The 16,199-nt window shown below is 46.6% G+C and overlaps 1 protein-coding gene across 2 annotated transcripts in view; it reads left to right on the top strand.

The window, feature by feature from the left end:
• The window catches only part of zbtb46 (zinc finger and BTB domain containing 46), an 89,208-nt gene extending 73,009 nt beyond the window's left edge, over nucleotides 1-16,199 (top strand). Inside the window, exons 4-5 of one of the 2 annotated variants that reach the window (XM_042097688.1) lie at nucleotides 8,063-8,238; nucleotides 11,091-16,199. In XM_042097688.1, the coding sequence (XP_041953622.1) occupies nucleotides 8,063-8,238; nucleotides 11,091-11,534 (620 nt within the window). In that variant the 3' untranslated portion in view covers nucleotides 11,535-16,199. Of the gene's footprint in view, nucleotides 1-984; nucleotides 1,028-1,457; nucleotides 4,822-8,062; nucleotides 8,239-11,090 lie in introns of those variants that run through there. The other variant, XM_042097687.1, reaches the window with a different exon arrangement.

Below are 16,199 nucleotides of genomic sequence, written 5' to 3'. Positions count from 1 at the left end.
CTGTGTGTGCTGAAGTGGCATTTGGTTTGGCTGGCCCTCCCTCCCAAGACCACGCGCTATCTCTGGTGGACCAGCCATCTGTTAGCACACGCCACCACCAGGCTCTCCTACATGGGGGGTGGAGGGGGAGCAGTGTCGTTTTGTGTGTGTGTGTGTGTGTGTGTGTGTGTGTGGCGGGGGGGGTACACACACACACACCAGACTTGGGAGAAGCGCACAGTATATGTAGCTATATTTCCCCTTCCTTGTCCTCCACCAACAATAACTGCCCTACTGTAGTCCCAACAATGCAATTTTTTGTGTGTGTAGGGGGGACACCTGCACACATGCGCACACACACACGCACACACACACACACACACACACACACACACACACACGCAAACACACCAGTTTCAGGAGAAGTCATTACTACTATCCCCCACCAACACCACTGCCTTCAACCAACAGCGCTAGTCTTAACACACCCCTCCACCAGTTAAACAAACACAAAAAAACAAACAGTGAAGATCCTCTTGTGTCCAGAGACAATGGCCATACTCTTTCCCTGCCTCTCTCCCCACCTGTTGTCTCAACTGAAACGAGAAGCTGAGGGCAGAGAGGACCCAAATGCCACGTGCTGACCTGTCTCCCCTACTCCTACATCGCACATGTCGTCCAAAAACAGCATGCACACACACACACACACACACACTTCAACGCACTCTGTTCATCGTTCTGTTTGTCTCTAACAGTGTTCTTGCATGAATTATGTCTGTCTTAATTAACCATTCTGCTTATTTTTCTGTTAAAGGTCTTTGTTTTTGTCTCTTGTCTATGTTTTTCTCTTGTTTCTCATGTGTGAGTTTGTGTGTCTGTGTGTGTGTATGTCTGAGAGAGAGAGAGGGAGTACTGTATGAGTGCTTGCATGCCAGATACTATTGCATGAGTACATTTGTAGATGGCCAGATCGGCTGGTGTTCACACCTGTGTGTGTGTTTACAGGAGGAGATGCCAGACGATGAGGAGGCTCAGCGGCGGAGCACAGGTATTTGGAGCTGCCCTACACACACACACACACACACACACACACACACACACACACACACACAGAGTTAAGGAAGTCTGCCAAGACACACGCACACTCACATAAACACCAATTGCTCTAGATATTCCCAATCATATTCACACATAAACATACTTTCTCTCACACACACACACACACACACACACACACACACACACACACACACACACACACATGACCCCATCTGCCCTCTCCTGTGGGACTGCATGTTATTGTCCTCATACATAAGCTTTGCTCCTGGTGTTAGTTCTCACCTCTCCACCCCTCTTTTTTTCCCTCTCTCCCCCTCCACCTCTCTCCATCTCCCTCCCTCCCTCTCTCTCTCTCCCTCCCTTTCTCTCTCTCTCTCTCTCTCTCCCTCTCTCTCTCTATCCCCCCATCTCTGGCTCAGCTTTGGAGCGCGTCCACCACCCCGCGGCGGAGGATCAGATGGCCGAGGGGAAGCGCGGCGTGCGCGCGGCTGCCGAGGCTCGGACCGGCGTAGGGGCTGGACCCGGCGGCCTGGGCTGGCCGCAGGAGCTGGCCTGCTCCCTGTGCCCGCAACTGTTCGGCAGCCTGCTCCAGCTGAGGCAGCACGAGTACGGCCACACACTCTCCCTCATGGCCCTCTCCCTGGACTGCCTGGATCACCAGCAGCACCAGCAGGCCCTGCACTTCCAGCAGCAGCAGCACCAGTCACAGCGCCATCTGCTGGCTGCGTCGCCCTCCGACGGGGTAGGGGGAGTGGGGGGAGGAGGAGGTGCGCCGCCGGCGCGCTACCTGTGCTCGCAGTGCCCGGCCAGTTTCACGCTCAAGTCCAACGCCGACCGCCACGAGAAGACCATCCACTTCAAGCGCAAGCTGATGCAGTGCACGCACTGCCGCAAGCACTTCCGCGACCGCACCGACCTCAACCGGCACCTGTCGTCCGTGCACTCGGGCGAGCGCGTCTACACCTGTCCGGCGTGCACGCGCTCCTTCAGCACGCAGAAGAACCTGGCCACGCACGCCAAGGTCTGTTGCCAGGCAACCGCCGGCGCCGCCGCTGGCGCTACATCAGCAGCAGCCGTCGCTTCCTCAGTCGCCGAGCAACTGTGGGGCCTGCACGCGCTCACGGGCGACCCCCGGCTCGACCTCGGACACACCCAAGATGTGGGCTGACTGATGGGTTGGTCAATTGTGTGATTGATTGACGGTTGGACCAATCCTTGACCCTCGTCACCCCTCACGCCCAGCTGTGATGATGATGATGATGATGATGATGATGATGATGATGAGATTAAAGGGACGTCTTCTTCACCAAAGCTCCCCCTTCCCTCCCCTCCAATTCAGCCAGTGCTACATCATTTCTGCTTTAGCAGGCCAGGCATTTGAAATGTTAGCCTAGGGGAAAGGCACTGTTGTATTTTACAAACAATGTACTATTATGATGTAATATATGTAAGTATTTGTAAATTTTACATTTAAAAAACAAAGTTTGTCTATTTAAAGATTTTTTTATACATGTGATCTATGCAAAATTCAGCAGCACTAGCTGTTTGGTAGCACAACTACTATGCAAGTAGTCAAAATGGATGCCACATTATTGCAAGAATGAATATCAATATGTGTGAGCATGTATGTGATTTTTTTTTTTAGTTTTGTGTGATTTCATGTAAGGGATTTGTGGATCTCTGAGTCACCTCAGTAAAGCACACACCCAAATACACACACACACACACACACACACACACACTCACACACCTCTGCTCTAATGCTGGTCCTAGCTCTCCTGAGGGACACTCCAGAGGGAGTGTTTTCTTAACCTCAACTGCACACACACACACACACACACACACACACACACACTGTCACACTTACGCATACAAGTCGAAATCTTGTAGGATCTGCAGCTTAACAGTTCACCAAGTCAAAGTGTGTGTGTGTGTGTGTAAGTGAATGAATATGTTTGCTTTCATCTGTGCTTGACCGCGTATGTGTGTGTGTGTGTGTTTTGTCTATGTGTGTATTAGCTTATGAGGGGTAAAAAAAATTCTAGCCACAACACTGCCACCTACTGGAACTCTTGGTACCTCTGAGCATGTGTGTGAGAGGGAGAGTGTATGTGTGTCCCTAGGTCTTATCTCTCCTCTCTTTCTTTAGTCTCTTCTCCATATCTCCTCTCTGATTGAGTGCTGGGGGATGATCTGGGATGAGGGGGAGGGGTGTGTGTGTGTGAGTGTGTGTGTGTCCCAAATCCCTCTGACCGCTCGAGCGTCCTGGCCCCTCTCCCGGTGGCACTGTAAGCCCCGCCGAATTATCTCTGTAATTGGCTCTGTGTTGCTCTGGCCTGGCTCGACCTTCGACCCCGCGCCGAGATACTGTGGCCCGATAGTCGGGCGAGGGAGTTATGCACAACCTGAAAGCTCGTAACCTGAGGTTGACCCCTGCGCCGCGAGGTCAGGCCGCACACAGAGGAGTAAGCACAGAATCTAGGTCTCTTGAGTTGTGCTGAGGGGGATTTTTTTTGTGGTGATTATTTATTTATTTTTTTTTTTTTTTTGTGGATTTGTGTCTGCTTTGTCTCTCTGGGAAGCGTCAGACGAGCGCGGGTTCACTTTGATGGTGAGGGGAGAGCGACAGTGTGTGTGTGTGTGTTTCTCAGTAGCACTTATTGTCAGGTGGAACGATCTTTTTTTTTTATTCAGCACAAAGTGATCAAGAGGCTGCTTAGATACTGTATGTGGATTAATATGCAAATTAACTTCCTCTATCGATGTGTGCGCGCGTGTGGGTTTTTTTCCCCCTGATTATTATTTTGCTCAGAACAGCCGTGTGCGAGAGAAAGTGATCAAAAACTGTCCTCCAAAAAAAATATGCATGCATGTTCTATAAATAGAGGAAACAATAGATGTTGCACCCTCCACATAAAAGCTCAATCAACACGTTCACACTCGCAGACACAAACACACACACACACACACACACACACACAGACACACACACACAAAAAAAAATCCAAATGCAGATTTTCCGTGAAATCTTTCTCCATGTTACTGCACACACTCTCAGCATTACCTCAGGCATGTCGTCTAGTACCCTCCGCTTTCCGTAGCTCATGACAACTCTCCAATTCTGACATAATACCATATTTGTGTGGGCAATAACGCAATGGGATGAGATTGTGTTTGGCTCCCAGGATTTTTGGCAAGCGCACCTTGTAGCATTTCTCTCCACAAGTGTGCATCAACAAATTGTCTCTCAGGTTCGTTAGCCACGCAGCTTTTCAGATTTTGGCAGCAGTTGAACCTCCTCTTGGTGGTGAGTGCTTCTTGCCGGCCAAATGGAGGGAAATAGACCAGAGAAATGCATTTATTCTGTGTGCTAAGTCACTAGGTGAAGAAGCAGAGAGCTACGCTGCTTTGTTTGGTTTGTGTCCAGAGTTCTAATGGAAATAATAGGACCTGTAAACAGTTTACGAGCTAATCTTTGAAAATCAACAAGGATGAAGGGACGGCTTTGCCTGGTAAATTTTCTTGAGCAATAAGAGCCTACTCACACCCACAGCACTGCACTTGGTCTACTCTGATCCGGTTGTGACCTACTGTTAGCTAAGTACTACCTCACCTTGTACCCTCTTTCTCTCTCTCTCTCTCTCTTTATCTCTCTCTCTCTCTCCTTCTAAACTCTCCCTCATCCTTTCTCTCAGTCTACCTCTGTCTTAACTTTATCACTCTCTCTCTCTTTCTCTCTCTCTCTTTCCCTCTCTCTCTCTCCCTCCTTCTCACTCATCCTTTCTCTCAGTCTACCTCTGTCTTAACTCTATCACTCTCTCTCTCTCCCTCGCTCTCCCTCTCTATACATCTCTCTCACCCGCTCCCCTCTCTCTCTCTCTCTCTCTCTCTCTCCCTCCCTGCCTCCCTCCTTCTCTCTCTCCCGTTGCCCGGGGCCATTTGGCTGTGTGAGTAGTGTGAGCGTGCTCTCTCCGGCGACCTGCGCGCTCACAGCCCACAGACGGGCAGGCCCCCCATCATTATGCGCTCTTCCCCTGGCAAATGACAACACAGAGCTGCTTCTCCCACACCGCGCCGGGGCCACGCACGGAGGCAGGAGGCTCTGCAGCCAGAGCCAGAGCCACGGGACACGGCTACGCTGGGGAGAGAGGAGGCACTAGCCCACACTGCCCCTCCATCCCAGCTACACACATATACACACTCACACACACGGCCCCTCCATCCCAGCTACACACATATACACACTCACACACACTGCCCCTCCATCCCAGCTACACACATATACACACTCACACACATGGCCCCTCGATCCCAACTACACACACATTTACACACACACATTTACCCTCACACACATACAGTACATGCACACAAACACACACACACACACACACATACATACATATATATACGCCCATGCATATACACATACATAGAGTACATGCATTCACAGACACACACACACACACAAAACACAGACAATGTGCTTGGGGGTTCGTCTGTGGGCTGTGCAGACCTCCATCTGTATTGGAAAATATACAGTACAAGCCTGTTAGGCAAGCCGTGATAATCACTCTACAGGTTTATAGCGTTATCTGGTCAGGTGGAGGTGTGCCAGGGAGCAGGTCACGTCAGGTCGTGTCTGAAGTGGACACAGCTAGCATTAAGGCCTGACCACACTGCTAAAATAACTAGAGAAGAAAACGGTAAGGTCAATGATGAGGAAAGTCTCTCAGGAATATTCAACATTCTCTTTAATATGAGCTGTAAAATGAGATGGATTCTGATTTGGCTGTCAGTGTTTTAGCCTTGAACAACATCACTCAGTGATCCCAACCATATCATTCTTCATGTCATTGCCATTGTAGTGTGTGGTGAGGACAACGTCATTTTCATTAGCATGACTAGAGTGATATTCAAAACGTTTAAAGCTTTTGTACTGATCGTTATGTTTACTTGTGGCAGTGTGAACAGGCCTTTACAGGTAATGAATGGAGACTCAGGGGTAGATGTCCTCTGGACAGGTCGTCCACTCCCTTTGTCCACTCTCACATCACGTCCCCCTTGTCTCTCGCTCCCTCTTCTCCTCTCGGGCTGAGTGGGGAGCCGCTAGCTTTTGGTGAATGTCAAGTGTGTGCTAAGGAACTCATAGCTGAACATGATTAGGTAGAAAGAAAGGGGCTTTGGGGGGGGGCTTATTGTCTTAGCACTCACTCCTCAGGAACGACTTTTCAAATGATTTTTTGTTATCTCCTTCTCTGTGACTTGATGAAAGGAGGACATACTTTTTAGTGTTTTGGGTGGGCGAGGGCGAACTTGATGCCACTTGATGCCGTGGCTGTGTTCTATTGCACTACCCAGTGGTGGGCTTTTTTTGTGTGAGTTTATACATTTTTAAACAGTATTTTAAACAGACATTTTTTTTGCAATACCCAAATTGTAACTGAAAAGTAAAATCTTATTTGAAAAATGCAGAGTATAGTTTGTATATTCGAAGATAATAAAAAGGAAATATTTTGAAGAGCAGTGTTTGATATCTTTTGTCAGAAGTACAAAGCAATGTACCTCAAAATGTACAAAACGTACTGTACATTCAAAAGAAAGTGCAAAGAAATAAATATCCCAAATATAACTTCATATCCCAAACAAGACTTTCTGCCAGGCCTCTACTACCAGAAATGCACTCAAAGAAGAAGAACTAGCTTCTCCCTCCACTGTGACTAAGAGAGACTGATGAGCATTTCTTATTAGATTACTTCAGCTGCAAACGCCCTCACAGTTGGCTCTCCTTGCCTAAGTCGCACCCACCATACTGCAGTGGGTGCAGTGTGTTGAGCACACCGAACACAAATCCTCTGAAACCCTCGCAAACTCCACCGTTACCTCTTATCAGCGAGTGTGTTTGTGTGTGTGTTATGTGGGACAGGCCGAGGTAAGTCACTTGACCTTTGATGACCTCCGCGGATGAGACCTGCTTGTCCTCCTCGTCCGAGCTGTCCAATTCTGCCCGCCCTGCTGGAAACAAGGCCAGAGCTCCAGTGTGTAGAGAGAGAGCCTATCCGGCAGTCCGCCCTCTCCTTCCCTCCTCCTTGGACCTACTCATCTGCTTATCCTCACTGCCAGTCTAGACCGCTTGTTAATGGGATTAGCCCTGGATAAATTAGGACTGCAATTGGAGACCGCGCTGTGCCCTCCAGCACCGAAACCCAGTGGCGTGCACCCGCACGCACGCGCAGCACATCCGGTCATTGCATGTGGCCATGCAGCCACCCGTGACGAGAGGCACGACACTGAGAACACACAAAGACAGCGCCTATCTCAAATCAGGAAACATGTTGTTTTTCAACATGTCACATTTGAAAAAAAAGAGGGGGGGGGGTTTGCAACTTAAGGCCACTTGTTGCAATTGCGAGATCCTTGTTTCGAGTGTTATTTCAGGAGACAACGGCTGCCGTTGGTCGTTACCAGGGAAACTGTTGGGACAGGGCTCTGCTTTTGGTTGTGATTGTGTAAGAACTAGGAGGCTTGGGCTCTTATTGAGTGAAACATGCCAGCAGGAATGAAATGGAGAAAGCAGAATTAACCAGCCGTCTGTGCTGTGCCGGGCTGTGCTCTGATGTGCTATGCTATGCTGTGTTGGGACTTGTGCTAGGTCTAGGGGAAACAGCAAACTGTGCAGCACACTACCATTTAGTACCAGGAGACATAGGTTACAGGAAATCCTCAACATATATATGCTGAAAAAACTTTTTTTTTCTCTTTTCTATTTTGGCTTGGTTGTTGGTGTAATGATAGTCAGTCACACACACACACACACTCATAGAACACTACACATACACATAACTTTAGATTACATTTGACCCAGACCAGGGCCAGTTCTTTGGCCACACTGTCCACTATAAGATGACCACTACTACCTGCAGACTACAAGTTTTTGAAGACATTGGCCATATCTGACCGCTCCAATCTCACCTGTGTACTGTATTGTCTCTCTCTCCCTCCCTCCCCCACTGTTCCTCTGCAGTGAACGACTTCACGGTGATCAGGAAGAAGTTCAAGTGTCCCTACTGCAGCTTCTCGGCCATGCACCAGTGCATCCTGAAGCGCCACATGCGCTCGCACACGGGCGAGAGGCCCTACCCCTGCGACATCTGCGGCAAGAAGTTCACCCGCCGTGAGCACATGAAGCGCCACACCCTGGTGAGTCCATAGGGGGGCAGCACTGAGCTCCACCACCACCACCACCACCTCCATCACCACCACTACACAGCCATTTATTTACATTTACAGTTGTGATTTACAGTTTCTGAGAAGCCGAACCCATCCTTAGATGTTCTAGGCTTCCTTTCAAAGACTGAGTCACTCCTGTGGTAATATTGATTCAAAAAGCATGCTATCTGAGCAGTATGCACACTATGTATTTTGTCAGTCCAAATCACTGTGTACATGTCCAGTCAACTGCACCAAGGGAGGTTAAACATTACAGAGAGGAACTTGATTAGGTAGTTACACAAGGTTTCACAGTGAGAACGGGCGGAGATTGCTAGAGGCAGTTTTTAGACAAAAGGGTCAGTTAGAGGCCACTGGGTGTAACAGCTGTGAAAAGTGACTAAGGGAGTCGGTTTCATGAAGTGGGAGAGTTTTGCATTTCCCCATATTGAATTCAGGTTAAAATTGAGGATAACACTGAAATAAAGAGAGAGAGAGAGCGAGAGAGTGAGAGAGAGAGAGAGAAAGAGGGAGATACAGCAAGAACAAACAGCAGGTCGTTGTCATGTCTGACCACACTGAGCTCATTGTGCAGTGTCAAAGAGCATGAACTCACCCAATGGCTTAACCTCATTCTGTTCGGCCTGTGGTATCACACTTAGCTATCTCATCAATCATGCCATAGTCTGACTGACATGCAAGAGAAAGCAAACCCATGTTTACACCCATATAGCAGCCATCTCTGACCCCGATCAGGCCTGGACATGGCCCTGGTCTGGCAGATCAACACATACTCTCTCAACACTGATGTCAGGGTCAGGGAACAGTCAGCCATTAGCCAAGTTATTTTCAGGCTGATCAATCAAGCCCAGAGCTTTGACCAGTCATCTGGCTAATGAATGTGTATCTGTAACTGAGCTGGAGTCTTTCTCAGCACTGTCACTCATGCTGCAACTTGCTCTCATAAACATAATTATTCCACACCGCACTTCAGCATTTTCTGTGAGCAGAGCACAGCAAGTACTGAACATATGTTACGTAAAGGTGCACATTTGTAGTTTTGCTAAAAAGCCAAACTCCCATATTGGTTATGTAAGTGAAGAAACACTGAAAATGTCCATTTTTAATACAGATTTCATTCATCTGGATTCATTGTTTCAGGTGTTCCACTGGTTTCACAAACTAATAAGAATCTGCAGTGCAGTGAGACACATTATCATCAAGGCTGTCATTACATCATTCTTTGTAATTCTATACCTGTCTGTAGTAATTCTAACATTGTTTTAGAAAATAGACTAGTTAGATAGATAGATAGATAGATCACATTCAATTTATATTCTATTCTATTTCATTCACATAAATCACAACAACACCCAAATGAACACGGAATAGATGAAACAGAGAAAACCACAGTGTGAACATACTGTCTCGGTGGCCATGTGTAAATCCTCCCTCAGTACTGCAGAATGCTGTGCTGTGTCGCTGCACTGCAAATCAGCCACTTGTGGCCTAGTGTACCACCAGACACGGCCACATTATACAGCGCCAGCCCGGGGCCAATTTAATTGCTTCTCTTCTTGTGGTCACTCACGATGCGGTCAGTGCTGCTCCACTATACAGTACGCGGTGCAATAATCTCCACTACCATGTGTTAACTTTCTAAGCCTGTAACTATTTTACGGCCATACGCAGACATGAAAGCATACACCCTGACATCTGTTATGAGGAGCGGACTTCTTCTCCACACATACACACACACACACACATGAGCACACGCGTGCACACACACGCATACACACACACACCCACACACATGCACACACGCACACAAATACACACACAGACAAACACACACGCATGCACACGCCCACATACACACATGCATGCGCCTGCTCACACACACACACACACACAAAAACACACACACACACACACACACACACACACACACACACACACACACACACACACGTGGTGGTTCCCTGAAAAGCCAGGCCTCCATCCACAAAGCACTCTGCTTATCTCTCTTCCTCTCTTTGTCCTTTCTAATGACTCAGATAAACACCAGGGATTTGAATGCTTTTGCAAATAGAATTTCCAAAATGGCTCCCATATGCAAACAGTCTTTCCCTCTTTTCCTCTCTCTCTGTCTATTCTCTTCATTCTGTCTATTCTCTCTATCTCCTTCCTTATATTTCTCTCTCTCCCCTCTCTGTATGTGTGTGTGTGTGTGTGTGTGTGTGTGTGTGTGTATGTGTGTGTGTGTGTGTGTGTGTGTGTGTTCTGTCTCATTCACCTTCTCTGTCCCTGTCCCCCTAACTCTTCTTCTGTCTGTCTGCGCTCCACAAACCAACTGGAAATGTTTTGAGTGCACAAATGTGTTCTGTGATCGTACGGCCCATTTGCCTCTCACACACTTCTCTCCTGTCTTAGATTTATAATGTTTTAGTTTAATGTTTACCTACAATCTGTGTATTTACTGCTGTATACTGCTCTCTCTCTCTCCCTCTCTCTTTCTCTCTCCCTTTCTCTCTCCCTCTTTCCCTTTATTTCTCTGGTGGGGGGAGGAAGGGCAGATTGTTTTTAATATATGAATCTGCTCTGCGAGTTCTGTGAAGGTTTTTACTTGTAACTTGTAGGTGTTTTAACAATGTCTTTATTGTGTAGTGGTTAAACACCTGATATGTTTTCAATAAAGGAGTGTTAAGCATCTCTCTCTCCCTCTCTCTCTCTCTCCCTCTCTTTCTCCCTCTCTCTCTCCCTCTCTCCCTCTCTCTCTCTCTCTCTCCCTCTCTCCCTCCCTCTCTTTCTCTCTCTCTCTCTCCCTCTCTCCCTCTCCTCAGGTGCACAGTAAGGATAAGAAGTACGTGTGTAAGGTGTGCAGCCGTGTGTTCATGTCGGCGGCCAGTGTGGGCATCAAGCACGGCTCGCGGCGGCACGGCGTCTGCGCCGACTGCTCTGGCCGCGGCATGGGCGCTCTGCTGGACCCTGGAGTGGACGGAGACGGAGACGGCGAGGCCGACGGCTCGCCCGAGCACGAGATGTACGCGGCCGACGGCGACCAGGACCCAGACGCAGACGAGGAAATGCTGCTGGGGGAGGCTGAGGAGGAGGCCGCAGGAGGAGCAGAAGGAGGAAGAGGAGGAGGAGGAAGAGGAGGAGGGAAATGGAGAGATCACTCAGGGACGGAGGACGGGACGGACGCGAACGAGAAGGAGGAGAGCGACTCGGCGCAGGAGAGCGACCCAAGGCCCGGCCGCGACAAGGACTTCGCCTGGATCTCTTAGTCTCCCCTACCACGTCCACCACGGGAGGTCACGTCAATTTTTTAGTTACCCCCCGCTCGGCGGTTGAAGAAGTGGAGGGGTCGGGTGTGTGTGTGTGTGCGCGTGTGTGTGTGTGTGTTAGCTGGCTTTAAGCGATACCACCACCACCAGCACTAACACGCGTGACGTGACAACATTGTTCTTACACACCTGTCCCTCACCTATAGGTCGGTGTCAGCTGAGGGGCAGTTTGAGCTCTATACACACGTGTGTGTGTGTGTGTGTGTAGAGCGTTTGCGAGAGTGGACGGTGCGGCTGGCTGGATGGGAGATGGACACTCTTGCTTTCATGCGCCTGAGTCTTCTGAGGACCAGTCGAGGGTTCTGTGTTGATGTTTTCGTTTGTTTTTCTTCGTCTCATTTTGTATATTTCTTTTTCACGCAGAGAGAGATTTTTCTCTAAGGCTCCCGATAGCCACTACTTCCCTGACAGCCATCGCCGTGGCGATATGATGCTTTTTGACGGGTCATGAAGTTACAGTGGAAAAGCTATCTGCTAGTGGGGTTTTTTCACTCCTTGCAATGCGGGTGTCTGTCTGCTTTTGGAGCGCTCGGGTGGAGTTGGGTGGGGATGGGGGGGGGGGGGACGTTATCTATTGCAAAGCCGCTGATGTCTGGCATCCATCAGACGGTGGCGAAGCACATGCTTTTTCCTTCTGCAGACACACTGCTAGACTTGCACTTTAAGAGACATCAAGATTTCCCACTCCACCCTTCCTTCTCAATCAACTCTCTCCCTCACTTCCTCCCTCCCTCCTTCCCTCCTCTCTCTCTTTCAACTTCCTGATCCAGTGGTTTACATTTGAATTCCCATTGAAGAAATCAACATTATCGTGACCGCACCTACCTTTATGGATGCCCGGGTCCTTCTGACTGTTAGCTTTTGAGTATTTGTGCTGAGATTTTTTATTTTTTATTTTCAATTTTTGCCATGTACAGACATCAGCTCACCTTGGGTTGACCGCCATGATGACTGGCCCCGCGGTGGTGGTCTTGGGCCTCATGTACATACAGTAGACATATGAAAACCACATGACAATGAGGCGGGGGCAGGAGGTGGGGGGGGGGGGGGGGGTGAGAACACTATGCAGTATGCAAGAACGCATCACTCCAGTTTTCCACAGAAAGAGAGAGAGCTATCTTATCTGTGTGTGTGTGTGTGTGTGTGTGTGTGTGTGTGTGTGTGTGTGTGTGTGTGTGTGTGTGTGTGGTGTGTGTGTGTGTGTGTGTGTGTGTGTGCTCATGTGTGTGAAGAAACAAAAGTACCTGCATTATATCCTTGCATGGAGATTCTGCCCCTCCCTTTATTCAATGGGTAGATGTCCAGCAGAATTGTTTCTTGTTGTGAGTGTGTGCATGTGTGTGTGAGTGAAACTCTTTTGAATGTTAAACTGAGGAGGTTAGACTCCTGCAGTAACGTTATGCCCATGCAAGCCATGCTCTTTGACTTGTAAATAAAAACTCCTCCCTTTTCCTTGTTTACCCTGAATTAAGTGCAGTAGAGATTGCCTCTCACCCCCAACCTCCTTTCTCTCTCTTTATTTATATCCCTTTCACACACGCACACAAACACACACACACACTGTACACACACACACACACACACACACACACTTCCATTTAGAGTTTTTTCGACCCTAATGGACTGATCTCCAGGCCAGTGGACTCTTGGAAGCTCTGTCCTGTGACAGGGAAGGGTGGGAGGCTGTGCTCCGACATGTTGAATATGTGGTATTTAAAAAGGCGGAGATGTGCAGATGTGCATCCACTTTTCTTACTCAATGGACCTCGTCTCTCCCATCCCAACGCTCCTGTGTTTTCTAACTCTGACTTCATTTGGTTAAACAAAAAGAAAGATGCTATATAAAAACCCATCCCACTTGCTCCCTCCAGAGCGTACTTGCAGGAGGTGGCCTGTGTTGGTTGATGTTTGTTTTCTTTTTTCTAATTGTTTATTTTGTTGAAAAGCTTATTTATTTAAAAAAAACAAAGTTTTTATTGTGGAATTACTGTTCGATTTAGACATTCCCCTCACCTGCTACCATGCGCCCAGGCACAAGGAACGAGCCAGAATGTGAGTGTGTTGCAGTGTGTGAGTGTGTGTGTGTATGTAAGTGTGTGTGTGTGGGTAGGTGGATGCAGGAGCATGCATGTGGTGTCCCTCTATTTTCCATTTTGAAATTGTTTAAATGTTTGTGCCAAGATATTTGATGATGGGAATGAAATTGATTCTTGTCTTACTATAATTAACAAATCTTTTATTATCTTATTATCAATGTTAATGTTATTATTATTATTATTATTATTATTACTACTATTATTTCTAAGTGCTGGATGCTAAGCTTCATTCTGGTGTGTTTAATTTTAATATCTTTCGTCTTGTATTAAGGGGAAAAAGACTTTTCTACTTTGCCTTGTTGTGGACAGCAAGCCATGCGGCGTCTCAAAAACATTTCTATTGTGCCAGTTTCCTGCTTTTTTGGTTGGTTTTTACTAACTGTATTTTCATTTTACAGAGAAAGAGTACAAGAAGTTTGTCCAGCTAACTTACTGGTTAGATGTTGTTGGAAAGGTGTATAAATAGCACATGCTTCTATATTTACTAACATACACTAAGTAATGAATATTATACCAAAAAATAATCAAGTATACATTGTATACATGAAGTGCTTTTGTTTCAGTAGTTGGTGTGCAGGTGCAACGCTTTGAATTCATTGTGATTTTTTTGTTTGTTTGTTTGTTTGGATTTGTTTGTTTGTTGGGATTTGTTTGGGTTTCACTTTCTTTTGTTCTTATCGTTTGGGAATGCACATATTTGATGTTCTGATCTTATGAGGAAGCTCTCGAAAAGATCCATTGTCAGAGCAAGGCGGCTTCAGAGCAAGCCGCTTTAACTCTGTTGCCCTGGGAGACGAGTTTCCATGGTGTACGCTCTACTGTAAATGAGACCGACACGCTTTTTCAGTCGGGAGAGGTGTGTGCATGTTTGGACCCATGGAAGATGATGAAGTCCAGCTGATGATGTGTGAGGTCACTCACCGCCAACCACCATGTTCATGCGTGACCCCCCCCCCACCCCCCCCACCCCCCCACACACACACATAATGCTCTCCAGACAGTGACAGCATCTTCCATTTCTAGGTAAATTTTAAACCATCCTTTTAATCCTTTAGCAAAAAATAAAAAATATTGGAATCTGATACAAAAAATAAAAATACGGAGAAATCACTTGGTACATTTGGAGAAAGTTCAGCTGAATTTGTATAAAGTTGTTTTTTTTATATATAAGGACCAATTGGGTTTTTGAGGCTGCATACTGTTTGGGGGAAAAAGACAGTATTGGCTTCTCTAGTGGTGCTTTATTAGTTGATCTGTACATGAGGTGTGTACATTCCTGCATCTCCCGTTCATGATAAACAGGATTGTTGAAGCGAGTGGAAACAACAAAAAAAGAATAATCAGGAAAACCCCTGCCGTTTAAATCCACTGCCCTCCTATGTGCCTCAATGTATTTGACCTTAATGTGTGTGTGTGTGTGTGTGTCTGCGTGAGTGTGTGTCTGCGTGAGTGTGTGTTTGTGTACTGCATACTCTGAGGAGATGTGAGAAACATGTCTTGACCCAGAAGGCAATTTTGCTTTTTGTTTGTATGTATATTGTTGCCATCTATAAAATCACGAGGGAAAAGCCTGTTGTTTTAACTATGAACTAATCACGTGTATTTGAAGCAGTGGGATGTAAATGGTTGTTTGTATTGTTTTGTATGTTTTTTTTTAATTATTATTATTGTTGTTATTATTATTATAATTATTATTTGTGTCAGACCTGCTTTCCCTTCTCACCGTTGCACGCCTGAATCCCTGTCTGTCATACCAAAGCTGTGTAAGAGTCTGCTTTTTAGAGGCCCATTTTGACTGAACTGCAAAACTGGAACCACACATGGAAGAACAATTACAATTATTAGTAGTATCTTTCAACCATCATTTCCTGAAAGAGATTTCAGACTTGTACAAGAATATTTGAATATGTTCTACAACTGAAGCCATAGTCATGGTCATACTTAGAAGGAAAAAAATTATAACACATAACGGTTTCACATTCTTGCATATAGCTTTTGGGTTGGATCTTTACAACGAGTGCAGTGTGTATACCTCCATATATATATATAAATCTATATATAAATCCGTAATGATATATTAGATTAATACATTATTTATTTTTTCCAACAAGTTTTGAGTTGTATTTCTGTCCATGAAGGATTGCACTTGAAACTGTTGTTTTGTTGGGGATACCATTTGAATATGACATTTTTTTGTTCATTGCTCTAAACCTGTGTTTCGTAAATGAAGTGTTGAATATCAAACAATCAAGGAGGAAGAATATCCCTCTAGTTTTTTTGTTTTTTTCATGATCTTTGTGGGAGAAGACAAGAGCTTCATGCTGAAGTCCTGTGTGTGATTGTTTTGAGAACTCACAAACTCTGGTCACAAGAGACCAAGACTACAGGGCCTAGAATGCGCTTTTTGGAGCCTTTTTGACTACATGTTTTGTGGAAATAGCTTGATTATTATACGCAAAAACCAATCAGTTTCAATAAATTTGGGAAGTGCTGCTGATAAAGTACTCAA

Source organism: Alosa sapidissima, chromosome 7 (genome assembly GCF_018492685.1).
Source record: "Alosa sapidissima isolate fAloSap1 chromosome 7, fAloSap1.pri, whole genome shotgun sequence".
In the NCBI taxonomy this organism is placed as follows: domain Eukaryota; kingdom Metazoa; phylum Chordata; class Actinopteri; order Clupeiformes; family Clupeidae; genus Alosa; species Alosa sapidissima.
Note: the sequence above shows the minus strand (reverse complement) of the source record. Positions and strands in the feature narration are given on the sequence as shown.